At 54.1% G+C, this 27782-nt stretch overlaps 1 protein-coding gene across 6 annotated transcripts in view; it reads right to left on the reverse strand.

The window, feature by feature from the left end:
• Positions 1–254: 254 nt before the first annotated feature.
• Positions 255–27782, reverse strand: part of WDR37 (WD repeat domain 37) — a 42110-nt gene continuing 14582 nt past the window's right edge. For 2 of the 6 annotated variants that reach the window (XM_047755256.1, XM_047755255.1), the window contains exons 3-14: positions 25610–25706; positions 22574–22669; positions 22238–22302; positions 17885–18020; positions 16380–16451; positions 13406–13450; positions 13031–13107; positions 10547–10787; positions 9388–9529; positions 2469–2603; positions 1726–1840; positions 255–527 (exon numbers count right to left, since the gene is read on the reverse strand). In XM_047755256.1, coding sequence (XP_047611212.1) covers positions 396–527; positions 1726–1840; positions 2469–2603; positions 9388–9529; positions 10547–10787; positions 13031–13107; positions 13406–13450; positions 16380–16451; positions 17885–18020; positions 22238–22302; positions 22574–22669; positions 25610–25706 — 1353 coding nt within the window. In that variant the 3' untranslated portion in view covers positions 255–395. The other 4 variants (XM_047755258.1, XM_047755257.1, XM_047755260.1 and 1 more) reach the window with 4 other exon arrangements.

Raw genomic sequence — 27782 nt, forward strand, 5'->3', positions numbered from 1 at the left:
GCAGGCATGAGGCCTCTGCTGGCTCCCGCCCTCGTCAGCCACCTTCCAGGACAAGGCAGGCGGTCGTGCGTCCCGGTTCCAGGAGCGCAGAGAACACGCACGCCCCGCGAAGACACGGTCACATTTCACTCACGCAGATGCAACGCCCTCCTGACACACCCAGGGACTCACAACGCGCGCAGAGCTCCGGAGCGGCCCCGCCTCTGCCCACCAGTGATGCCAACACACACAGACGAAAATAAAACACGGGAGCACACGTTCTGGACATTTCATGCAAGCCGGGCGCACAGCGTGGGGACAGCATGTACATCACCCGCCCCGGGGCCGCCTCCCACGGACACGCTCCTCACACGGGACGGGCGGGCGCCGCGCGGTCCTGGGCCCCGTCGGGGCCCTCACTTCTCCTGCAGCAGCGCCGGGATGTTGATGCTCCAGCCAATGGCCTGGCGGTCGAAGCCGCAGGTGAACAGGTTGCACACGGGGTGGTCCTCGCTCCAGGCCGAGCCGCACACCATCCGCCGGTGGCCCTGTCGCCGAGCGCACACCAGTGAGTGCAGGAGCCCAGCACGGACCCCCACGGAAACAAGCAGAGGCCGAGCGCACACCAGTGAGTGCAGGAGCCCGGCACGGACCCCCCACGGAAACAAGCAGAGGCCGCGGGGTCGGCCTCAGCGAGACAGGCCCCGGTGCCGCGGGGGGAGGGCAGGAGGCCAGGGTCAGACCCAGACGGGCCCCGAGAGGCTCAGGCCAAGCGCCTCAGGAGTCCTGCTTTGGGACAGAAAGATCACTTTGGACTCCATTAAGGAATTCACGAGGATGGCTGACCTTTGGGGAAAAATTAAATGAAATTCGCTCCAAGACTTCGAAGACCACTTTAACAGAGAATTGGCTCAGGTAATAAAGGAGCAAGAAAAAGACTTTTGGTGCCCAACAAAACTAGGATAAAATTAAGAGCCTTCCAAGTCAATTCCTGCCATCTTCAAGAATTCCAATGAAACATCAGAATGTTGGGGAAAATACTGCAGGGTATTTGCAAAGTTTGCAGTTACTGTAATTAATAGGTGCAAGAAGTAGGAATCAGGAAAGCTGACAGAAATTTAACAAAAGAAACCCTCAGAAAAAGAGCCTAGAGCTCCCTCTGCAGAACCTTCCCACAGGAGGAGCGCTATCAGCAGACCCGAGAGCCCCACAGGACACAAACCAAGTGCCACAAAAGCAAATCCGGCCGCCGAAGGGCACTGGGGCGGGATAACGAGGGACTTCCAGCTGCGCTTCTGTGACACTGGAAACCACGCACTCGGAGTTTTTTTGGGGTTTGTTTGTTTGTTTGTTTTCTTTTTGGCTGTGCCAGCAGCATACACAAGCTCCCAGGCCAGGGATCAAACCTCTGCCACAGCAGTGACAATGCTGGATCCTTAACCCACTCGGCCACCAGGGAACTCCTCAAAACTCACTGTAAACACAGATCAAGCACTTCCAGTGACAAGCCAGGAGCCAAAGACTCAGTGAGGAAACAAGCGTGAAACCTCTATCCCTTCCCCGTGACAGGTGCTGAGACCACGAGCTCGACCCCCCTGGCTGAATACAGCAGTGACCTTGGTCAAGGGTGACCCTCTCCTCCCAGAATGGCTCCTGGGGCAGGGCCCACGCCCAGCGCTGGCAGCAGCTGCTGCCTTCAGTGCAGACATGCCCCCCAGCCCCGAAGACACCCCCACCAGCACGTACCTGCCGGCTGCTGCGAGGGAGCCTCGCCAGCCGCACGCCCGACATGTCAAACAACCTCACCTGGCGGTTGTCGTGCGGGAGAGCAATGATTCTCTGGCCAACACACACAGTGATCCTGCAAAGCAGAGGAAAGCAGGTGCTGAAGGGGACAGAGACAGCACAGCTGTCACCCTAGTCATGTGTCAGGCAAGACACAGCAGCAGCCGCAGGTGTTACCTGCCCGCGGCATCAGAAAACAGAGGCCGGGAGTTCCCGTCGCAGCACGGCAAAAAAGAACCCGACTAGGAACCATGAGGCTGCGGGTTTGATCCCTGCCTCTCTCAGAGGGTCGAGAACCGGCGTTGCCGTGAACTGTGGTGTGGTCGCAGATGCGGCTCAGATCGGACGTTGCTGTGGCTGTGGTGCAGGCCGGCAGCTGCCTCTCCAATTCAACCCCTAGCCTGGGAACCTCCAAATGGCACGGGAGCAGCTCTAAAAAAGCAAAAACAAATAGACAAACGAATAACAAGAAAACAGAGACCGAATTACCTAGGGTACCACACAGCCCCCCTCGGCCATAAATGGCCCTTCTCTCTCTTACACAGCTCACCACGCCACCCTGATCCTCCAGCTCGGATTCAGCATTTACAGAACACGACGTGCCAGAGCATCAGTGAAAGCCACTCCCCAGGCGCCTGAACCGCCGCAGCCCAGGCTCTACCCCGTCCAGGCTGACGCGAGCCGGTGAGGGCAGCGGCCTTCACCTGTTGATGGCGGAGTCCGTGCGAATGGTGGCGATGGGGGACCTCATGTTCTTCAGGTCCCAGACCTTCACGGTGCGGTCGTCACTGCCGGAGACGACGTTGTCGCCCACGGTGAACACGGCCGAGGTCACGGTGCTGCGGGCAAAGGGCACAGGGTCAGACCCTCCCCGGCAGGCCCCGTCCACACTGCAGAACAAGCACGTGGTCTTGCTGCCACAGGCCCTGGCGGGCGGGTGGAGACAGCATGTCGTCAGCTCTGCCCCCGTCCTCCTGCCCAAACCTCTGCCGGGGGTGGCAACGAGCACACCTGCACCCCCCGCCCCCCCGCCCCGAGGCAACTGGCCCAAGAGGAGTCAGCGGAAGAGGTGGCCTAGAGGTCACAGCCGCAGCCAAAACCAGCTGCTGTGCCCACAGAAGGCAATTAAACCCCCAGCCCAACCGCAACTTCCAGTCGGCTTCATAAAGATCGGAGCAAATTTCATCCCAACAACAGCAGCCGTTTTTTAAAGGCCTGGAACAGACTCTCCTCCAAGGATGACTGACGAATGCCCAGGAAATCGTGCTCCACGCCACGGATGACCAGGGAGGCGCACACCCCGCGCCTGTCGAGCGGCCGTCCTCAGACAGACAAGACGCAACAGGCGCCGGGCAGGACGCGGGACAGGGAGCCCTCGGGCACGGCCGCTGTGGAGAGCAGCGTGCAGGTGCCCCCGCAATAAAAACAGAACCACCGACAGCCCAGCAACTCTGCTCCTGGTGTTGATCTGAAGAAAAAAACGCCAACTTGGAAAGCCACAGGCGCCTCAAAGCTCATGAGCACAAGCGTGGGCGTGCCCGTGCCACCGACGGGGACAGATGAAGGTGTGGGACCTACACAGCAGACCCCGACCGAGCTGTAAAAAAGGAAGCCCTCCCGTAGTGACAGTATGGACGAACCTGGGGACGCTACGCGAGAACCAAAGGCCACGTGCGCCGCAGGGCGAAAAGCAGAGATGGGGGTGAAGCTGACCCCCCGACCCCAGGACCCTTGAAGCCCTGCCCCGAGGGCTCAAAGGAGGCGCTGTGCCCCCAGCACGGGGCCCTGGGGGTGCAGGGGACTGGGAGGGGGCTTCCCTGTGGACTCCAGGTGGCAGGAAGTCTGGCCAAGTTCGATTCCAACTAACGGTCCGCTAAGTCACAAAGGCAACGTCTCCACGAGAGCCCGTCTCCACGAGAGCCCGTCTAAGCCTGTGTGAGTCACACGCTGAGACACCGGCTGCCAATACAACACCGCCTGACGGGCCTCATGGGGCCAGAGAGAGGCGCCCGCGGCCTCGCCAGGCTCCCGCCTCATCTGTCCTGTCGCCGCCGAGGGGCCCCGCTGTCCCCACAGCCGTGAGACAGGCTGCTCCACATAAGGCCCTGCCAGCCCCACTGTCCCCTAGCCGTGAGACGCCTTGCCCACGTTTCTCGGCTGAGGGAAAGCAGGGCTGCCAGGTGCCCGTGGTGTCACTTCGAGAGCCAGCACCTGGCAGCTTGAGTCGGTTGCCCGACGGCTGACGCTCTGGGCCCAGGGCTGCCCTCAGGCCCCTGGTGTTGTGCACAGGGTGTGGGTTCGATCCCTGGCCATGGAACTTCTGCATGCCATGGGCCCAGACAAAAAATAAAATAAAATAAAATAAAATAAAATAAAATTAAATTAAATTAAATTAAATTAAATTAAAAAATAAAATAAAATAAAATATAAAATAAAATAAAATAAAAATCCAGCATAAAGAAAACTGTCAACAGCACAACAAATTTCAAGCTACTTTCACTTGAGTGCGTCCCTACAAGATCTAGAATTTAATCCTGGGTATCTGGCAATAAAAGCAAAGGAAAATGTCCTAACTTTAAAGCAATCCATTATCATCTCTCAACTCTGCTGCTGCTGTTGGATGTGGTGTCTTGTTTTCTTAAGAAAGCGCCTAAGTTTGCCCTTGGAGAAGAGAGTTACAATTATATGAAAAGACTTAAGGCAAAAAAGAAAGAAAACCTTTGCCTTCTCAGATATTTTCTTTTTTTTTGGTCTTTTTGCTATTTCTTGGGCCGCTCCCGAGGCATATGGAGGTTCCCAGGCTAGGGGTCGAATCGGAGCTGTAGCCACCGGCCTACACCACAGCCACAGCAACGCAGGATCCGAGCCACGTCTGCAACCTACACCACAGCTCACGGCAACGCCAGATCGTTCACCCACTGAGCAAGGGCAGGGACCGAACCCGCAACCTCATGGTTCCTAGTCGGATTCGTTAAGCACTGCGCCACGACGGGAACTCCTCAGATATTTTCTACGTGTTGAGCTGATTTCAGAGGTTTCCAATGCCAGCGTTTGTCTGCACCGTCACTACTCTTGCCTGGCACAGGGTACAGACGGGCGTGTCGGCCACCCACAGGCACTTAATGCCCAGGTGCTCTGCCTCGACTGCCAGGCCCTTTGCAGAGCAGCTGAAACGAAATAAGGGGGACTAAAACCAAGGGGTGACTGTACAGAGCTCCCCGGGAGGGGGCGCTGGGCGGGGTCTTCATGGACACCTCAAAGGGCAGTGGCGGCGTGGGGTCTTTCTTGGGGGGTGGGGGTGGGGTCTCAGTTTGCAGACCAGGGACTGAACCCGGGCTGCGACAGTGACAGCGCCAAATCCTAGCATCAGACCACAGGGAACTCAGGGCAGCAGCAGGTTTAACCTAGGAGTAAACTCGATTATAATGAGGGCCGCTGGCCCCCAGCCCACGGCCAGGGCACAGCCCCCGCCCCCCGCCCCCCGCGTGAGCACAGGGGAGAGGAAGATGGAGCCACTGTCCCATCAGGATGCCCTGAAGCCCCACTCCCTGGCGTCCACTGTCAGGTGGAAAACACTCGAATCCGCACGGATTTAGCTCATTTCCGATTTCAGCTCCAGCTCCTGGTGAGGACAGAAGTGTGTGAGAAATAAACTGGCAAATCCCTGTGACTTTCCAAATCTTCCCAATTAAACAGTCCTCTTATTTCCGAGAACAGGACCCACACAACCCCCACTATGAGGAAACCAGTCTGTCACACGAGACGTCGAAGACGACTTCCCGTGAACACCGGTTCTCCTTGGGCCACTAAACAGCTGGTCAAGTAAGACAGCCCCCAGTTCACTAAACTCTGCTACCGTTAAAATTCCTAACAGGAGCAAGGAATTTCATAATACAGCACGAAAGTAAACACAACACACCACAAAAGAAAAGGGCTGTCTGGCGTCCCGTCATGGTGCAGCACACACGATTCCGATTAGGAACCAGAGGCTGCAGGTTTGACCCCTGGTCTCACTCAGTGAGGGGGGCATGCGGTGTTGTCACGAGCTGTGGTGTAGGTCGCAGATGCAGCCCAGATCCTGCGTTGCTGTGGCTGCGGTGTAGGCCGGCACCGACAGCTCTGACTGGACCCCCAGCCAGGGAACCTCCATGTGCCGTGGGTGCGACCCTTAAAAAAAAAAAAAAAGAAGAGAAAAGAAAAAGAAAGTGTTATTTGTCTCTTCTCAAAATCGATGACGACAACCTTAAACAATTTCCCTCAAGGAGAGCTCTCTCCAGCCAGCAGAAATAAACCAGCACAGGGAGTCCCACCATGGCTCAGAGGTTAAACAACCTGACTAGTATCCATGAGGTTGGATCCCTGGCCCCACTCAGTGGGTGAAGGATCTGGCGTTGCCATGAGCTTGGTGTAGGTGGCAGATGCAGCTCAGATCCCTCGTTGCTGTAGCTGTGGTGTAAGCTGCAGCTGCAACTCCAACCCCCAGCCTGGGAACTTCCATATGCTGCACCTGCAGCCCTAAAAGGCAGGAAATAATAACAATGATAATGATAAAATAAAGCAGCACAGTCTCAAAAGGACTCACCGGGCTGCAGATTTTTATCTGATAGAGAAGTGTTATATCTCGAACTTTACTTTTCCAAAAAGTCACAGAATCCATGTAAAAATACAGGGGTAACAGGAAGAAAAAATGAAATGAGAAAAATAATCCCCCAGCTCCTGAGACACTGGACTCTAGAACTGAGCCGATACCGAAACCTACACTCACCCTAAGAACACCAGCACGCAGAAGCCTCAGACTGCCTGGACAGTGCAGTGACTCCCTCCCACTGGAAGACTCTGGAGTCAGGCAGACATTTCTGCGGAGCTGGTGCTGAGCTCCTACAGACGAAAACAGGCCCCAGACAAGCTTTTCCAAAGTGTTCTGCGCCACACGGTGCCAACACGAAACACGTGGTCACACACGTCTAAGAAGTTCCGCCTGTTTAAGCAACGGTCCGGGTGGACTTTTCAGGCGACACAGTAAGGACGGGCCAGCAAATGCACTGAACAGAATGTCTGAGGGCTGCTTTTCATGTTCAGGGAAGAATCGGGTTAAAAGAATCAAGAAAACGACCCTGGGCCTCCCAGCCAGTCAGCTCCCCGCCCAGATCGAGGGCTGCAGGCACGGAAGGGAGCTCCCAGAGGCTGTCTGACCCTGCGTCCTGGGGCACCAGAAAGGACGGGGCCAGGGGCTGGAGGACTGAGCACAGGGCCCAGGGGCGCCCCTCGGTCTAAGGGGAAGCCAGCCATGGGGCCCTTCTGAGCAGCCACACAGGGCGTGGTAGGCGAGCGACCATGTGAGCAGCCCTCCTGGCTCTCCGCCGATGGGGAGAGAGGCTGCAGTGGTGTCTTGATGGGGTGTCTTCGTGGGCAAAGGTTGGGTGCCACGTGCCTGTGGGCGACCCCAGGGCCCAGGTGGGCAGTGGCCAGCAAGGGTCCTCCACTGACGTCTGTGAACCATCTCACCCCCTGCTTTTCCGAACTGTAGCCCTTCCCACAGGCTGATGCAGACGGCAGGCGGGAAGTTGGGTCAGGAAGGGGGGCTTGGCCTGCAGCCCTGACTGTGAGGCAGACAGCACACGGAAGCAGCCGGCCCCTCCCCCCCCTCCCCACCCCGGCCATTCCCAAAGGCTTAAAAAAAAGAGCTAGCTTCCTCTTTTCCTGCCCTCAGTGCAGGAAATCAGCAAAGTGACTTGTGGAGTTCCCGTCGTGGTGCAGTGGAAACAAATCCGACTAGGAACCACGAGGTTGCAGGCTTGATCCTTGGCCTTGCTCAGTGGGTTAAGGATCCGGCGTTGCCATGAGCTGTGGTGTAGCTCACAAATGAGGCTCAGATCCCACGTTGCTCTGTTGCCGTGGCTGTGGTGTATGCCAGTAGCTGCGGCTCCGATTGGGCCCCTAGCCTGGGAACCACCACATGCCACGAGTGTGGCCCTAAAAAGCAAAAAAAAAAAGTGACTTGTGTCATCAGTGAGATACACTAGTTTATCCTAACAAAACTAAGAGAAAATGTATAGAGTTCCCATGATGGTTCCGGGGGTTAAGAACCCAACTAGTATCCATGAGGACGAAGGATCCATCCCTGGCCTTGCTCAGTGGGTTAAGGATCCGGCGATGCAGTCAGCTGTGGCATAGGTCACGACGCGGCTCGGATCCTGCATGGCTGTGGCTGTGGTGTAGGCCGGCGGCTGTAGCTCAGATTCGACCTCTAGCCTGGGAACTTCCACACGCCACAGGTGCGGCCCTGAAAAACAAAATAAAATTTAAAAAGAGAAAACGTAAATCCTGAGTGAGAGCGTTACTTCGCTCACGTACTATTTCACCTGCGCGTCGTGTCCTCCCGAGCATGCCGTGGCCGTGGGGGGAGCGGCCCCAGGGACAGACCCAGTGCCCCATCCACACTGAAACACGCCCAATCCCAGCACACAACGCACACCTAAGGAACTGGGCCACGGCTGGGAAGAGCCACTTGGTACCAAGCCGCGCTCCTGCTGCCAATCTCTGTCCGCAGCCACCAGTTCTTAGGTCCACCAGCCGCAAAAATACGCCGCACATTAAACAGGGATTTGAAGCGTGGCCCAGGCTTCCCACCCTCCAGTCAGAGACGGCGACAGCGAGACGAGCCCACAGTTAAGGTGCTCGCTCTCAAAGCCACGAACCGAGGTTCTTCCACTGACTCCCCGCAAGCAAATTAAGCTCCTGGCTCTTGGACAAAAACAAGAACAAAAACTTTCAGACAATCCAATACAGCAACTGAAAACAGAATGTGACCAAAAGGCGCTAAATAAGGCGGAGAGACGTCTCCGGAACCACACTCGGAGCCCAGCAGCCTTCGGGAAAGCTCGGTTCACCTGACACACCGGGAGGCCCGTCCAAGCCTGACCACACCTCGGGGACAGCAGCTCCGGGACCCGAGCGTGCTGCGGGGAAGGCTCCAGGGGGCCCAGCAGAGCCCCCCTTGTCACCCACAGGCACAACGCGGAACCCGCAACGGCCACAGTGGCTCATGAGCAGCGGCGTGTCCACGCCGATCCCCAGCCACGCGCGAAGCGCCAGCGGACGAGGCAGACGGGACGGGAGCCCCATGCGGTGGAGGAACTCCTCCGGCAGAGACCCCTGACGACATGAGGCCCTTCCTGGGAAGGAAGGTCACTGGGGACCACGGACGGCCCCACCTCAACATGTCACCTCCCTGCTACGCAGTGGGGACACCTGCAGACACTGCCGGTGGCCCAACCGTGCAGTGACGGCGGGACGCAGCGCATGCGGCTCTGAGACACGCGGCCCAAAGGAAGCTGTGCGCGAAATGCCGTGTCCACACCACAAGCCCGTGTCCCGGGCCCTTCGTGCTCCGCCCGCCCATCTGGCCTCCAGAGAGAAAGTCAAGAACTCCTCTTAGTCCCTAAAATCTCTGCGATCTTCTAAACGCAGCGAAACGTTTCAGAAAAGAGCAGCCACTCGGAAAGACAGAGGAGTCGAAATTCAACACTGAACAATTACAGCAGGAACTAAGTTTTAACACCATCTGCAAAACTTTCGCACAGGGGGTCATTAGCAAGAGGCATGTGAGCAACCGCGACTCACTCCGTGTGGCCCTGGAAGACATTCACGGAGTGGATGGACGGGTCCCTGAAGTCCCACAGGCGGAAGGTCGTGTCGCGGGAGGAGGTCACCACCAGCCGCTGGGTAGGGTGCGTGCAGCAGTGCGTCAGCTCCTGGTCGTGGCCTGCGACGAGACGAAGGGCAGAGGGCACGGTGAGCCTCTTGCCCGGTGAGAGCAGCCCCGCGGGGCCACAAGAAAGGTGTGGGGTTGAGGTGGGTCCTTCCCCTGGGGCCTCTGCAAGGGCAGGCCAACTATGGGGACCCTCAGAGGGGGAGGGCCTCGCCGAGCCCTACAGGCCAGAGGGAGCCGGGCCCTCCTGAACCTACACTGCCACCAGGACCGCCTGTGGCCCACATGCAGCGCAGGGAACAGCGTCGCTCAGGGAGGAAGCACTCCTATGGACAAACCCGCTCTGACGCCTGTGGGGGCAGAACTCTGCCCACCCGGAGATGTCCGGCCCTGGCACACGCGGGCCCTGGCACACACGGGCCCTGGCACACGCCCTGTATGACACCATCCTTGTGCCTGGGCAGATCCTGCGAACGTGCTGAGAGAGCATGCTCGGTACCATAAGGTTCCCCAAAGCCCAAGGCTATGAACTCATCAGAAGGGTCATCTTGGGTGGCCTGTGAAAGGGTCAAGGTGGGCCTGGGAGAGGGTCCAGGCAGAGGCTCTCCTGCTGAAGGAGGCCACACGTGTGGTCAGTCAAACGCCTCCAGAGGGGCTGCCCCTCAGTCAGGGGCCACAGGAAAGGATGTCACACAGCAGAGCCCCAGGCCCCGGGTGGGGGCAGCCCTGCCAACCCCTCATCCCCCGCGAGACCCAGGAAGAGCCCGCGCACACGAGCCGAGGATGCCCGACCCAGGGAGGCCGTGACCCATCAGTCGCGGTTACTGGAGGACTTGAAGTCACCACACACCAACCACGTTGCAAACTTCTAGATGCCACACGTGTCCGGATGCAACACCACCCCCTAAACAGGATCTCTGAGAGTCATGGCTGCACCGAGAACTAACCCTAATCCTAGAAGTGGGGACGTCTGCACGGTGAGACACACACGCACACCCGCGCTCACGCTCGCTCTCTCTCACGCACGCACGCACGCGCACGCCCCAAACGCCGCCGCCGCCGCCTGGGCACCTGTCAAGCAGTGGACGAGCTCCGAAGTCTCCACGTCGTACAGGTTCGCCGTCCTGTCCCAGGAGGCCGTCACCGCCTGCTTCCCCCCGACCAGCCAGTCGGCTGCGATGACCACGCCCTGGTGGCTCTTAAGAGACGTCAGCGGCGCCCGGATGGTGGGACAGTCGCTGGGCGCATCCGCGTCTGCGTCGGGCTCGTCCTTATCGGAGCACTCCACCTCGTCCTCGCCACACAGCTGCTGCTGAGGGGAGAGCAGAGAAGCGGCTCCTGGAACCCGTGTCTGCAGCTCCCAGACCCGGCCGCACGCTTGGGCGGCATCGATCGCCGGTCAACTGGCGCTCGGTGAGCGCGCGTCAGCTCCCCGCCACCGCCGCCGGCTCGGCCAGAACCCAGGGCCAAGTGAAAGGAGGAGAAATGAAGGTGGCTGTGACATCTCACGAGCCACGGTTCAGTTCCACGAACCAACGGCGCGGGAAAGTAAAGTGAAGTTCAACATTTTAGGTTTTGACCACAGATGTGAGCAAAACCAAATGAGCACCACTGAGAATCAGTCTCTCATCACAGCATAAAAAGGAGTGTTTCACTCCTCAGGAGCCAGTCAAAAACACATTTAGAATCCTCACTAAAAAAAAAAAGAATATGAAGGAGTTCCCGTTGTGGTGCAGCGGAAACGAATCCGACTAGGAACCATGAGGTTGTGGGTTCGATCCCTGGCCTCGCTCAGTAGGTTAAGGACCCTGCATTGCCGTGAGCCTTGGTGTAGGTCACAGGTGCGTTGCTGTGGCTGTGGTGGAGGCCTGAGGCTACAGCTCTGATTCGACCCCTAGCCTGGGAACCTCCATGTGCCACGGGTGCAGCCCTAAAAAGACAAAAAAAAAAGGATGGAAATGTAGGAAGTCACATTAAAAAAACAATGATGAGATCTCTTAAGCCCAATCTGACAGACGCAGGGGAGGGACGGGTAAGAACTGTTTGTCTTTTTCCCCAGTCTCAGAGAAAATCTATTTAACTTCAGTCACTTTTATTGCCACCAGCAACATCTGAATAGAAAGCCTAAGAATTGCCCGTTACACCCAAGGTCTGTGTGCAAAGCTGCTCACAGAGGCAGTCACTGAAGCCCAGCGTCTTGTGCAGAAGGGGCCTCTGTAGCACAGGTGAGTGGTTCAGAGTTTCCCGTTCAGCGGGAAAAATGAGCCCCCTCCCCACGTCGAATGAGCTACTCAGCGCCACACGGTTAGTGCGACCCACTGATTCAGCAGGTGATCTGAGACCACTCACACCACAGCCTCGAATACCGAACTGCCAACACGGTGGACACCCAGGGACTCGTGCTCACCCAAGCATAAGAAAACGTCTGTCTGGGAGTTCCCCTCGGGGCTCATCGGAAACAAATCTGACTGGGAACCATGAGCTTGCGGGTTCAATCCCTGGCCTCGCTCAGTGGGTTAAGGACCAGGTGTTGCCTTGAGCTGCGGTGTAGGTCGCAGACGTGGCTCGGATCCTGCGTTGCTGCGGCTGTGGTGCAGGCTGGCAGCTGTCGCTCCAATTCGACCCCTAGCCTGGGAACTTTCCATATGCTGCAGGTGCAGCCCTAAAAAAAGAAAGAGAGAGAGAGAGAGTAGAGGAAAAGGCAAACGCAGGAACGTCAGACCTGCAGGATGACCATCACCCGCTACCAACTGTGGCGGCAACTGAACCCTAACCTTTGCTTGACCCAGAGAACGCTCTGGGCCTCCGCCCGGCAACCACTCCTAACTCTGAAGCGGCACAGGGAGGGCTGACCGCAAGTCCAGACCCCACCACAGATACCCGGCAGATGGAGTCACTCAAAAGGGTAATTAAGGCCCTGTGTTATCACCGACAGATGCTGGGCGGACACAGCGCAGCTGAAGCCAGGAGGCACGTTCGGCTCTGAAGGACACGTGGATTCAACGCGTGAATTCACTCTTCTTCTCAACACGCAACCTCTTCTGTGACCCACATGAAAACTTTACCCACATAAGTCATGTGGCGGGAGCCGCGGGCTTACGGGGCGCTCTCACACGAAGTCAAGCTGTCTAAGATCGGGTATGAGAGAGTAAGCAAGGTAATCGGAGCACACAGAGAGGAGAAGCGATGCCCGCGCCTGCCTGCCGTCTGCGGAGAGGGAGGTGCAGGCGGGCCCTGCAGCTGCACAGACACGGCCCCGCCCTCTGGCCGGGGGAGGCCTCCAACCAGCCTCTGGGCCCGGGCCGGGCCCAGGCGGCCTCGCCCAGATGCGCAAGGGAGACGGCGCCACTTCTGCTCCAGACACTAAGCCCCACCCTGTGACCTCACGTGACCCAAGGATTTCGCGTCCACCTTCAAAGACAGCCACCCTGGGGGTCAGGACGCCAACCTACGAATTCTGGGGACACGCAGTCAGTCCACGAGAGGCGCACGCATCCAAGGACCCACCCACACGCCCCATGTTGCGCTTTCAGGGTAGGTAGGGATGCTGCTTACACTCGTGTCGGCCACGGGCTGAGGCGTGGGCAGCTGGACCGCGTACCTCCAGACGTGAGCAGTCTGATCCCCAGACGCTGAAGAGAGAAAGCGGGGGTTACTCGACGTGCACGCGCGAGGCTTTGGCTAGGCCTGCCCCTCAGTGATGAACTTCACCGCGGCCGCTGCAGGGAGCGCAGTGCAGAACGCCGACTCCCAGCCCACAGCGGGTCAAAGCTCCCTCAGTGCCGCTTCCACCACGCTCCTCACGAGCTGCGGAGGCGTCTAAGGACTGGCTGGCATGAAAGGGGAGGAAGATCCTGACGCTACTGACGACCAGGACATTTGTTCTCAAGTCAGCAATGACCGTGCAACGAAGAAAAGAAATCAACATACCAGTGAGAGCCAGCTGCTCAGATGGATGAAATTTTACGGAATTCACTGCAAAATAAAAATGTTACAAAAATAGTTTAAAATAAGAACACAGTACTTTTTATTGCGATAGCATGTACTGCAGAGTTAAACTTAAAGACTAAAAACCATGACTAGTTCAGTGTGAAATCTTCTCATTCAGCTGAACTATGAATAAGTGTCTAGAGAACAGAGGTACAATATGAAGTAACTAAATCTGAACCGTCAAAGAGCTCAAGAAAAGGACACACAGAAAAAGAGCATTAATAATTTACTTCTGGGAGTTCCCATCATGGCATAGCGGAAATGAATCCGACTAGGAACCATGACATTTCAGGTTCGATCCCTGGCCTTGCTCAGTGGGTAAAGGATCTGGCGTTGCCGTGAGCTGTGGTGTAGGTTGCAGACACGGCTCAGATCCCACCTTGCTGTGGCTCTGGCGTAGGCCGGTGGCTGCAGCTCTGATTAGACCCCTAGCCTTGGAACCTCCATATGAAACAGGCGCAGCCCTAAAAGACAAAAAAAAAATCTACTTCTGTAGTTCTCGTCGTGGCTCAGCAGTTAACGAATCCTACTAACATCCATGAGGACATGGGTTCGATCCCTGGCCTTGCTCAGTGGATTAAGGATCCGACGTTGCCATGAGCTGTGGTGTAGGTACAGACTCGGCTCGGATCCAGCACTGCTGTGGCTCTGGCGTAGGCCAGTGGCGACAGCTCTGAAGGGACCCCTAGCCTGGGAACGTCCATATGCCGCGGGTGTGGCCCTAAAAAAGACAAAAAAAAAAACCTTCTTTTTACATAGGGAGGTCCCCCAGGGTTAAGAATAAACCAGGATAAAAAGACAACTACATGGAGTTCCCGTCGTGGCGCTGTGGTTAACGAATCTGACTAGGAACCATGAGGTTGCGGGTTCGGTCCCTGCCCTTGCTCAGTGGGTTAAGGATCCGGTGTTGCCGTGAGCTGTGGTGCAGGTTGCAGACGCGGCTCGGATCCCGCGTTGCTGTGGCTCTGGCGTAGGCCGGTGGCTACAGCTCCGACTCGACCCCTAGCCTGGGAACCTCCATATGCCGCGGGAGCGGCCCAAAGAAATAGCAAAAAATAAATAAATAAATAAATAAAGCTTAATGAGTTTTTTAAAAAAAGAAGACAACTACAACAAGCAGAGGCAGACTACAACGGGAACACTGCCCAGGCACCTCCTTTGCAGCTTCCAGGAGCCCAGGCTGACCCAGGAGACCTGGGAACATACAGAAGGCAGGCCCCAGCCAGCCTAGGGACAGAGGCCTGGGGGTGGGTCAGCCATGACCCCCACCTCCCCGCAGACGCAGGAATCCGTGCAAGGCCTCGGGGAGTCTCTGCTTCTTGGGATAAACCAGAAGCAACAAGAAAGACAGCGCAAGCTCCCCCCGTGCCCCCGGAGGATGGGGAGATGAGTCTAAGGACTGGGACCCTGGCCCCCAGAGGGTGCTGTCCGGGGACTGGCCAGTCCTGTGCCCTCCTGCCTGTGCAGCTCTCTGCAGGAGACCACAGGGAGGAGCCGCCACAGCCCAGGCACAGCTCCCGGACACCCGACTCAGGGCTGACCCGGCACAGGGGAAGCCCGCCCCCAGCCACCACGCCCAGATCCCGAACACACAGGAAGCTTCAGCAAACCTCGCCGACCCCTCTCTCGTGAACATCCGTCATCTACGCCATTCAACCAACACTCTCCCAGGAAACCGACAAACGCCAGAAGATGTTCTCTTACTACTAACACAACAGGTAACTGTGGGGAGAGCTGGGAGAGCTGTGATGGCCTTAAAAAGCTAAACAATACGGGCGTCCCCCCCAAAAAAAAATCCATTTTGGAGCTCCCATCGTGGCGCAGCGGAAACGAATCCGACTAGGAACCATGAGGTTGTGGGTTCCATGCCTGGCCTCGATCAGTGGCTTAAGGATCCCACATTGCCGTGAGCTGTGGTGTAGGTCACAGACACGGCTCGGATTTGGCATTGCTGTGGCCATGGCGCAGGCTGGCGGCTGTAGCTCCGATTCAACCCCTAGCCATATGCCATGGGTGTGGCCCTAAAAAGCAAAAAATAAAGAAGCTAAACAATAAAAAAAATGCTCCAAGTGAACACTACTAGAAAACAGTACCGATGCTTATCAACCTTTACTTTCTGGTGTCTCTACTCTGGCAAATCAGCAACAGAAGTGGAAGCGTTAGCTGCACTCACTCATCAGCGGGTGCTTGCTTAGCCACAAGTCTGGCAAACAGTGGGCGCATACGGACTGCTAGTTTTCGGGCCAGTCAATGCCTAGTACAGTTGACACAGAGGGAACAGCGCAAACCGATGCCCGGCCTCGCCCAACAGGCACCATCCCTACAGGTGGGAGCCCAGGAGGCGGGGCTGCAAGGCCTGAGAGTCGGCGCCAAAGACCCCAACACCAGTGGCACCCACTTATAGACACAGCGGCCCCCCGAGAAGAGGGGCCAGGGACCACAGCTCTTCACGGGCAGCTCAGAGGTGGGGGTGTCCAGCCACAAAGGTGCGAAGTGATCTGACCAGAAGACAAACAGGAGACACGCCTGCGCGCATCCGGAAGGGGAGCTGCGCCCCGCGCTCCTCGACGGCCTCGAGACCAGCCCACAGGGGGGCACTCTGTTCTCAGGACCCAAGAGGCACAAGGCAGGCAGCAGCCAAGTCACGCCGTGTGCAGGGAGCTACCCTGGTTAAAGCTCCCCTTCTCCAGGGCAGCCTCCATCCCAGAGGCAGACGGCAGATGCCACTCGGGGAAGGGCAGCAGCAGGCCGTCAAACGGTGAACGCCGAGTCCAAGAAGCATGCACTCACTCCGAGCTCCAACACCCTCCACCACAGGCCAAGGCCAAAGAGAAGGAGGGGCCCAGCCCAGTGAGACAGACAGGGCAGTGAGGGGGCCGCCGGGAACCAGAGGAGCGGGAGGCCCCAGGCTCACCTGACCCCACGTGGCCCGTGTACCTGGCGAGGCTCCGCCCGGTCTCGATGCTCCACAGCAGAGCCGTGTGATCTGCAAAATCGAAACAAATGTGCTTGGTGGCTGCCGCTTTTGTGGTGCTTTTAACAAAAGGACAAGATAAAAATTCTAAAGCTGAAAAGTTACACTCCACCACTAATACCCTGTGCACGTCTGCTCCTATCATTGTGTAACTCCGCGGATGGAAGGAAACGTTTCCAGGGTGATGGGAGAGCGGGGGCCTCCGGCGGGCACGTAACCAGCAAGCGGCCATCTGGGGACCTGAACGCCCAGGCTCTGCGGCACCAACTGCACCAGGCTTTGGACTCAGATGCAGGAGTCATCATTTTGTTGAAATATTAAGACTTTTCAGAACATCAAGCAATATTCAGATGCAAGTAGCATCCAAATCCAGCTATGAATTATTTGAGGTACTGTAGTTCCTGTGGCCCTTTCCTCTCAGAACACTGTATTAAAAAGTTGAGGAGGAGGCCTAACAAGGAAACCTGGAAAAAAAGCCAATTATCCAAATGAGATTTCAAAAATATCGGAAACGGGTCTTTGTGGGTTTTTTAACTGCAGTAACCCAAACAATGGGCTGCTCACATAAGAACATGGTTTTAAACAAGAACCGGAGGTCCCGTCGCAGCTCAGTGGTTAACGAATCCAACTAGGAACCAGGAGGTTGCAGATTCGATCCCTGGCCAAGGATCCGGCATTGCCGTGAGCTGCGGTGTGGGTCACAGACATGGCTCGGATCTGGCATTGCTGTGGCTCTGGCGTAGGCCGGGCAGCTGTAGCTCCGATTAGACCCCCAGCTTGGGAACCTCCATATGCCGCGGGAACGACCCTAGAAAAGACAAAAAGACAAATAAATAAATAAACGAACAAGAACTTTCCACATCACGCTAACTACTTCAACATTTCTCGTTCCCGTTGTAAAAGGCAGACTCCAGTAACGTCTCACAAGCTGGCAAAGTTATTTCCAACAGGTAAGCACCATTTTCCATTTTAGAATTTTTTTTCCGAAAGACTATCAGATTATGCACCTGCAGTCGCTTTCAACAAGAAGAGAGCTGGCTCTCTCCCACGGCCCAGGGTCTCCTGACAGTGAACTCGGGTGGCCTGCTGCCCGCGTCCCCTAATCCTGGGCCTGAGTGCCCCTTCCAGACCACCCAGCACACCCCGTGGCGGGACCTCCCCAGCAGGAAAACACATGCCATGTGCTTTCAGAGCACAGACGCACCTGACTACAAGCAACAAGAAAGCCAATCAAGAAACACCCAGAACGTTTCAGAGGTGCTGCATCTGCTGCTGCATCGGTGAGTGGCTCCAAGCCCAGGGCACGCGCTCAGGCAACACGCGATGGCCAGGCTGCACCAGGCCGGAAAGGGAAGCAGGCAAGGGCCCCAGGGCAGGCGGAGGCAGCCGCTGGGCCCGCTCCCACACACTCCCTTGCAGCGGGCCGGGACAGGTCGTGCGCTCACCAGCAGATGCGGTCCCCAGCACCACGGGCGGTGTCCTTGCCACGCTGACGTCCCAGATGCCATCCCTGTGGCCAATGTACTCCTTCACGAGCTGGCACACGGCCCGTGATGTGGTGGTCTTAAAGCTGGAGACGATCTGAAATTGGGGCAGGAAGAAGTTCTGCAGGTAATTTACTGAGCAAATGTTTTTAAGTTTAAAAAAAAACAGACAAGCTGTCTTGAAAATGCATAAATCATTGAATAGGATATTTAAAATGTTAAAGCAGGAGCTCCTGTCACAGGCAGCAGAAAAGAATCCAACTAGGAACAGTGAGGTTGGCCTTGGTTCGATCCCTGGCCTTACTCGGGGGTTAAGGATCCGGCGGTGCCGTGAGCTGTGGTGTAGGCTGCGTCTAGACTCGGCTCGGATCCAGCGTTGCTGTGGCTGTGGTGTAGGCCGGCCACCCCTGTGATTTGACCACTAGCCTGGGAACCTCCATATGCCGCAGGCGTGGCCCTAAAAAGGACAAAAGACAAAGTCAAAACTAAAACTAAATAAAATGTGAAAGCAACCAAACAAGTGCAGCTGGATCCCAAAAAGCAGAAATGAAGTCTTTACAAAGGCCTCGGGAGAGCCCACAGGCCCAGCTCCATGCAGAAACTGCTGCGCACCTGCAAGTCTTCTTCCCCGAAACCCAGCCATCAGGCAAAACGTCCACATTCTTTACAAAAAAAAGGTTCCCAGAGTTCCCGTCGTGGCTCAGTGGTTAACCAATCCGACTAGGAACCATGAGGTTGCGGGTTCCATCCCTGGCCTTGCTCAGTGGGTTAAGGAGCTGGCGTTGCCATGAGCTGTGGTGTAGGTCGTAGACGCGGCTCAGATCCGGCGCTGCTGTGGCTCTGGTGTAGGCCGGTGGCAACAGCTCCGATTCGACCCCTAGCCTGGGAACCTCCATGTGCCACGGGAAGCAGCCCTAGAAAAGGCAAGAAGACAAAGTAAATAAGCAAATAAAGTCCCCACAGTTGTACAGTGGGATCGGCAGCGTCGTGGGAGTGCAGGGACACAGGTTCGATCCCCGGCCTGGCACAGTGGGTTAGAAACCAGCATTGCCGCAATTGCATCTTAGGTGGCAACTGCAACTTGGATCTGATCCCTGGCCCGGGATCTCCATGTGCTGCAGGGTGGCCAAAAATAAAAGAGCCAGAAGGATGCAAGAAAACAGGAAGGCACACATAGATTAGTAATTCACACCAACCACCACTACCATCAGGAGGAGAGGCGTCCAAGGTGGGAAGCCAAGGTCACACATGGACAGACGAGGCTAACGAGCACGGGCTCGGCCCGGCCCACCCCGGACGGCAGCCCTGGCCTCCAACCGCCCAGCCCAGGCAGACCCGGAGGCACACGCCGCCCCGGGTGTCACACACAGCAAATCATCCTCACAACACAAAGCAGTCTCCCGAGCTTGGATTCTGAAGCTGTCGTGAGCTAAAAGATGGCTCTTCTGCCTTTAAGTAAATCAGAGTAATGTTCCTTGGCACACGGAAGTTCACAGGCCAGGATCGAACCCGAGGCACAGCAGTGACAATGCTTAACCACTAGGCCACCAGGGAACTCGGACAGCTACTTTAAACACTGATGTAGCAAAACCCTAAAAATGTAGCCAAATTTTAGTATAAACACTTAAAACACAATCATTGTTCCCACTCAAGATGAGCACTCAAATTATTCATGATACAGTAAAAGACTAAAACAAACGCACAAAGGAGACCAATTCTTCCACCATTAAAGAAACAGGCCCCACTGACTCAGTTTAAATTTAAAACGAGGACAGGAATTCCCATCATGGCTTAGCAGGTTCAATCCCTGGTCTTGCTCAGTGGGTTAAGGATCCGGTGTTGCCAGGAGCTGTGGCGTAGGTTGCAGATGCGCCTCGGATCCCGTGTTGCTGCGACTGTGGTGCGGGCCAGCGGCTGTAGTTCCAATTCCATCCCTAGCCTGGGAACTTCCATGTGTTGCATGTATGGCCCTAAAAAGACCAAAAAAAAAAAAAAAAGGGTGCCCAGTGCTCCAAGATCGTTAATCATGTTCTCATAAATGCAGAGGAATTTTTAGTATGACTGGGGCTTTAAATATCACTAAACTTTTTTTTTTTTTTTGGCCACACCTGTGGCACATGGAAATTCCTAGGCCAGGGACTGAATCTGAGCTGTAGCTTCGACCTATGCCACAGCAGGGGAAATGCCAGATCCTTAACCCACTGTGCTGGGCTAGAGATCAAACCTGCACCTCAGCGGTGACCAAAGCCACTGCCAACAACACCAGATCCTTAAGCCACTGTGCCACAGCAGGAACTCCTCTAAGACATTTTTTTTTTTAAAGCAATTATTGTACATAGCCTTACCTTTGCCCAAATCTTAATTTTCAGTACCCATGGCAAGGGGGACTCTATATAATCCTCTCTTCCCCTACTTCAGAAATGATCAGAAAGCTTTGGAATTCTAAGACTATACACTATATATATATATATATATATATATATATATATATAAACTGAATAAAATTAAAAATAATATAACAAGGGAGTTCCTGCCGTGGCTCAGTGGTTAACAAGTCCGACTAAGAACCATGAGGTTGCAGGTCCGATCCCTGGCCTTGCTCAGTGGGTTAAGGACCCGGCATTGCCGGGAGCTGTGGTGTAGGCCGCAGACAAGGCTCGGATCCTGCAGCTCCAACTGGAACCCTGGCCTAGGAACCTCCAAATGCCGTGGAAGCGGCCCTAGAAAAGGCAAAAAGACAAGAAAAATAATAATAATAATAATATAACAAGAAGTTAGATGAGGAAGAACATGATCTCACACCATTTTAAAGAAGTTTAACGTTAACTTATTAAAAACTTCAACTATGAAGTGTAAGCTAGATGATACAGAACAAAAAAATTTTCAATTACCCATCACTTACATTCTAGAGTTATCAAAGGACATACAAGAAAATGTCAGCCGCATTCAGATTTTTTTTAAACAAAAAGTTAAACAAAAATTTTCAAATAAGCAGAAAGATCAGAAGACTGAAGCTGCTCCATTAACTGCAGTTAATCTCACTTTGGGTGTCACCATAAATAATAAGCTTAAGTTTAAGGGTGTTTAAAGGTGTTTTAAGTTTAAGGATCTGGTGTTGCGGTGGGCTGTGGCCTAGGTCACAGGCTCGGCTCAGATCCTGCACTGCTGTGACTGTGGTGTAGGCCAGCAGCTACACTCTTATTCAACCCCTAGCCTGGGAACCTCCACATGCCATGGGTGCGGCACTAAAAAGCAAAAAAAAAAAAAAAAGCTTAAGGGAATAAATTGGAACAATAAAAAAGCTAACATAACTATGCCTTTATAGCAGACTCACCACAAATTCCAACTTTTTCCTATGGTTTACCAAAGTGACGTATCCTCATTAAGGTTAGGTAATTAATTTATCTTTTCTTTGAAATACTCCAAAGTGGAGATGCATACAAAATTACCTCAAAATACTACTTCATGGTATTACTCCCGTGGAAAACCTGATTATCAGGTTCAATACTTGCCACTTAAAGAAGGTGAGAACAATATAACCTAAGAAAAAGCAAAATATTACACATGTCCCTGCTGCCTTGGAGACGGGCCTCGCTTCTTGATCATACTTAGGAAATTAAGATGTCACTGTGGCTCAGAAGCCACGTTCTATCGCTTTGCACCCATTTATCGGCTGTCTCCAAACTCGGAAGCTCCGTACCAAGCCACAGAGCAAACACACAGCGCCCTCCCCGGAAACCCACCACGCTCTTTCACACATAACGTCCCAACCTCCGTCAGCAGCACAGGTAACGTCTGGCTGGCCCCGCACTGTGGCCTCTGAGTACTGACGATACCCCCGTTTTGGCTGCAACCGCAGCCTGCGGAAATTCCTGGGCCAGGGACAGAACCCGTGCCACATCCATAGCCAGAGCCACAGGAGTGACAACAGCTGATCCTTAACCCTCTGAGCCACCAGGGACCTCCTTGGCAACCCTCCCCTTTTTTCTGTCCTTTTAGAGCCGCACCCACGGCACATGGGGGTTCCCAGGCCAAGGGTCTCATCGGAGCTACAGCTGCAGGCCTCCACCACAGTCACAGCGACGTCAGAACCGAGCTGCGTCCTTGACCTACACCACAGCCACGCCAGATCCTTAACCCACTGAGCGAGGCAAGGGATCGAACCTGCGTTCTCACAGATGCCAGTCAGATTCGTTTCTCCTGAGCCCCGACAGGAACTCCCACAACCCTCCTTTTAGGCATGACATTCATCTCGCCTACTGCACGTGTGTGCACACCCCTCACAGCCCCCAGCGGCCCGAGAGCCGCACGCACCTTGCTGGTGGAGGCCTTGTAGGTGGTCTTCAGCTTCTGCGAGAGCTGGCTGGTGCTGTGGCCGGCTGCAGAGACAGAGCAGCGCTGAAAACAGCCCCACAACCAAAGGGACGCACACCCCACCTTCCACTCCACACGGGAGGGCAGTGGAGCTGAGGGCGCATCCACACCGGCAGGGTCCCCGGGCAGGGCTGGAGCCTCCTCTTTCCTGCACCCCGACCCCAGTCACGTTTCTGCCCTGGGAGGGCAGGGAGGACCCAGGCCGGTCGTCTGTTCAATCCCAAACCTCCCCCAGAGGCGAGCTGCAGGGCGAGCCCTGCGGGAGGCCAGCCTTACCTTTCGTCTTGAGCTGCCCCTTACTCAGCTCCGCCCCGTCAACCGCCTGTCCTTCAGCAGCCAAACGCTCATTAAGAGTCTCGATTTCTCTGCGCACTGCGAAGGGAAACAGGGGCTTTGCACATGTGCCCACCAATCCCAAAACTCAGCACCCAGAAGTGTTAAACGTTAGTACTGTCTAAACAAAGACAAGAAATGGTCACGTTCACAGAGTTCCAAACAACTCAGGACAGCACCTCAGAGACCAAAGGCCACCCGTCTCCCCACCCCAGGAAGACGCCACACTACCGGGTCTTCAAGGACTCTTGGACTTCAACACAGTTCATGCCTTTGTACTTTATTTCTTACATTTAAAAACACCGTTCAGGGGAGTTCCCATCGTAGCACAGCGGAAACGAATCCAACTAGGAACCATGCGGTTGCAGGTTCGATCCCTGGCCCCACTCAGTGGAGCAAGGATCTGGTATTGCTGTGGCTGTGGTGTAGGCAGGCAGCTTCAGCTCCAATTGGACCCCTAGCCTGGGAACCTCCATATGCCTCGAGTGTGGCCATAAAACAAACAAAAAAATGCTATTCTGACACCAAAAGTCAACGAAATATTAGTCTAGCTGAGGACACTAAAGTTGGAGTGAAATACACTGTCATCAAACCTATCACTGCCTCTGGCACCGCAGCGGTGAGGGCGGCATCCCTCCAAGGCTGAAGATTCCGGGCAAGTTAAGCCAAGTGATGGCAGCACAGCATTGCCAGGAGGGGGCAGAGGCAGACACTGAGGACCAGGGAGGGACTCGTCTGCGGACACGAGTGGGCACTGACGCAGCAAGGCCTGGGCTGCCACTCACCCCCAGGACCTCCCAGGGTCCACTCGGCACAGAGAGACAGGCAGGTCAGCCTGCAAGGCAGGCGGAGGGCAAAAGGCTCAGATGGATCCAGTCTGAGCATCTGGACATATTCCTGCAGCAGGAAGCCACGGACAGTGTCAACTCAAAGCACCTCCCGCATCAGTCACTTGTAACCCTACAGGGTTTGGGGGTTTTTTTTTTTTTTTGGTTTTTGAACAAACTGCATCAATTCACAAAACACAAGGCCTAAGACCACAACAGAAATTCAATAATACTTAGGTTGCTACCGTTCATACTAACCCATAAAAGCAGTACACAGTACCGAATTTTTATTTTATAAAAAGCTGAAATAATTTCTCACTCAGTTTTCAAGGTGGACTTAAAAGGAACATCTAGGCATTCCCGTTGTGGCTCAGCGGTTAACGACTCCAACTAGGAACCAGGAGGTTGCGGGTTCAATCTCTGGCTTCGCTCAGTGGGTTAAGGATCCGGTGTTGCTGTGAGCTGTGGCATAGCTCGCAGACGTGGCTCGGATTCCGAGTTGCTGTAGCTCTGGTGTAGGCCTGTGGCTACAGCTCCAATTGGACCCCTGTCCTGGGAACCTCCATATGCCGTGGGAAGCGGCTCTAGAAAAAAAGGCAAAAAGACCAGGAAAAAATTAAAAATAAAATAAATAAATAAAAATAAAAGGAACATCTAATATGAAACATTAAATCTTCCAACAGCAAAGTGGGTTAAGGATCCAGCGTTGCCTCAAGCTGCAGATGCAGCTTGGATCCAGGGTTGCTGTGGCTGAGGTGGAGGCTAGCAGCAGCAGGTTCGATTCGACCCCTAGCCCAGGAACTTCCAAATGCCTTGGGTGCGGCCACTGAAAGAACAAAAACAAACCCCCAAAGCTGGACATAACAAGCAGGGAGGCCGAAGGTCAGGAAGGGCACAGGTCACCTTCTAACACCTGACAGGGACGTGTGAGTGCGCACGGCCTGAGCGGACAAGGCTAAAAGAGAAGGTGATTCCAATTTACAAAACATCCTTGAGAAGAACAAAAACCAAAAACGCAGAGGATGTTTCCCTGCAGAGGTCGGGCTGCCCGGCAGGTGAAGGCGCATCTTTTCTCCTCATGTGCCTTGACTCTTGAAACAAGTGAACACACTGCTTCTACAATTAAGAAAATGAAAAAACTACAACCAAGCTCGTTTAAAATTCTTTTGATTTACCTTTAAGCAGTAAGTCAAACAGATAACACACATTTTAGGAAATTCTCTAAACACGGCATATTTTATTTTATTTTTTTGTTTGTTTTTTGTCTTTTTGCCTTTTCTAGGGCCGCTTCTGCGGCACATGGAGGTTCCCAGGCTAGGGGTCCAATCGGAGCTGTAGCCGCCAACCTACACCACTGCCACAGCAACGCAGGATCCGAGCCGCATCTGCGACCTACACCACAGCTCACGGCAATGCTGGATCCTTAACCCACTGAGCAAGGCCAGGGATCGAACCCGCAACCTCATGGTTCCTAGTCAGATTCATTAACCACTGGGCCACGACGGGAACTCCTAAACACGGTATATTTTAAAGAAACAAATCAGAGTTCCCTCAATTTACAGTATACTTTGTGTGGAGAAAGTTATAAAATGCATTTGTTCTCCATAAAATCACAGCTCAGATGGCAGATGTGGCGAATAGAACACTGGCTGCCCCAAAACAACCAGTCACCATGGGAGCTGGTGCAAAGGCGCCCTGCAGGTGTGACAAGGAGGACCTCTGACCATGATGATGCCACGCGACCCAGAAGGCCGCCTTCCCCCGTGTCCCCAGGAGTGGGTCAGATGCACGAGGAGGACCCCGCCCGCCCCTCTGGAGGGGAAGACGGAGGAAGGTCTGTGAGCTGAGGAGGTGGGAAAGCCAGCAAGAGGGTGGGGCCTCTGTCTTCACAAGGCGGGTCACTGAACCCGCCACCCCCGGGACAAGCAGGACACAGACCCCCTCAGGCCTCCAGAAGGACACAGCCCTGCCAGCACCTGACTCAGTGCAGAGCTGGAAGATGCTAAGAGTCTGTGGCTGAAGCCCCGAAGGCTCAGCCAGAGAACAGAAAAGGGACACAGCGGGGAGTGTCCACCCACAAATCCCACTCTCGAGTATTTGTCTGGATAAATGAAGAGTGACAAAAGTACATGAAAATAAGAGAGATACTCACATTCTAAGTTTTCAATATAAAGGTTTTCAAATTCTCTTTCTATTTGACCAAACAATTCCAGAAGCGTACTGCGAACCGAGGAAGGCAGTTTAGAATCCTGCAGAGAAGGAAGATTGTGCTTAAATTGAATGGACACGACGAATGAGAAACTCTGACACCAGCACCAACATACATTTCCCAAAGTGAATTATCACTTAAACTCTTATTTTTCATCTTTACATATTTTCTTTCTTTATATACAAACTCGAGGAACTTCAAGTTTCCAAAAATTTCTACAGATGAAGCTAAAGTCAAATTGTCTTAAAAGGTTACCCAGGACAGTACAAGATTCACAAACACTTCTTCAAAACATACAATTCTTCTCACAAAGAAAACAAGCCAGCCTTATGCAAAAACTCCCTGGTTTGTAAAGACGGAAAGAAGTTGGAATTCTCATCGTGGCAGAGTGGAAAGCAATCTGACTAGGAACCATGAGGTTACAGGTTCGGTCCCTGGCCTCAATCTGTGGGTTAAGGATCCGGCATTGCTGTGAGCTGTGGTGTAGATGGCAGACGTGGCTCGGATCTGGCATTGCTGTGGCTGTGGCTGTGGCTGGCAGCTACAGCTCCAATTAGACCCCTAGCCTGGGAACCTCCACATGCTGCGGGTGCAGCCCTAAAAAAAGACCAAAAAAAAAAACAAGAAGGAAAAAGTTTCCAGAAGTGAAACGAGAACCACCCTTTATGCTCTAGCAAATGGTATCATAAATTAATTTTAATAAGCTATTCACTAATAACTGTGCTTCAAGCAGAGTAAACTAAGTGATTTCCTGTAACTCTAATACCGTAAAGGAGCAAAAAACTCTCAGCTTTAAGAGCGAAACGTGTATCAGCTACATGAAAACACTTAAGTGCAAGTTCCCAGGAGTGCTTGCTCCCTGGGGCCTCGGGCCTTGACAGGGGCTCCGCACACCTCACTGGGAGAGTCAGAGGACAGCAGCAGTGGCCTGGCCCAACGTGCACATCTGGTTCCAGCCTTCCAGCACTGCCGCCAAGAGGCCGGCAGAGGCCATGCTCTACTCGCGCCTCTGCAGGGCACGGCCTGTACGATATTGTGCATGCGCCCCTCCCAGCCCTTGGCGTATTTTCAAACAAAATTCTTAACTATTTTTTTTACTATTTTTTTGGCCAAGCCTGAGACATGCGGAAGTTCCAAGGCGAGGGTTCGAACCCACGCCACAGCAGCGACCTGAGCCATAGCAATGACACTGTGGGATTCTTAACCTCCTGAGCCACTGGGGAACTCCTTGCCAGGTATTTCTAAAATAATGTTTCAATAGTTTACTGTTGTCGGTGTAATTTTCTAAGTGACTTTGCAAATTTATAAGCAGCATAACCTTTTTGATGTTTAATGCGTTGCAAATACAAAAAAGATATACAATGTTTAGTAAATTCCTTCTCAGATTAACTTCTTAGGAAGTGAGAAATTTTAGGGAAAATGATCTGTAATGATGGCAACATTTTAGCAACGTGTTTTGAAATAACAGCAGAAAGGGAAAGCAAACTTTACAAGCTATATGTGAAGCCATTTGTTTAAAAACTGAATCTAGGAGTTCTCCTGTGGCACAGTGAGTTAAGGACCTGGTGGTGGTTTGGACGGGTTCAGTTCCCAGCTTGGGAACATCTGCCTGCCATGGGCATGGCCAAAAACAAATCAATTTATTAATAATAAATAAATAGGGAGTTCCGGTCGTGGCGCAGTGGTTAATGAATCCGACTAGGAACCATGAGGTTGCGGGTTCGAGCCCTGCACTTGCTCAGTGGGTTAAGGATCCGGCATTACCGTGAGCTGTGGTGTAGGTTGCAGACGCAGCTCGGATCCCGCATTGCTGTGGCTCTGGAGTAGGCTGGCAGCTACAGCTCCGATCGGACTCCTAACCTGGGAACCTCCATATGCCGCGGGAGTGGCCCAAGAAATGGCAAAAAGACAAAAATAAATAAATAAATAAATAAATAAATAAAAATTGTATCTAGTAGAACTGGTAATAAGCGTCTCAAGAAAATGATGAAAAAAAAAGAAATCTGGAGTTCCCGTCGTGGCGCAGTGGTTAACGAATCCGACTAGGAACCATGAGGTTGCGGGTTCAGTCCCTGCCCTTGCTCAGTGGGTTAACGATCCGGTGTTGCCGTGAGCT

This window comes from Phacochoerus africanus, chromosome 12, assembly GCF_016906955.1.
Source record: "Phacochoerus africanus isolate WHEZ1 chromosome 12, ROS_Pafr_v1, whole genome shotgun sequence".
NCBI classification, from domain to species: Eukaryota; Metazoa; Chordata; class Mammalia; order Artiodactyla; family Suidae; genus Phacochoerus; species Phacochoerus africanus.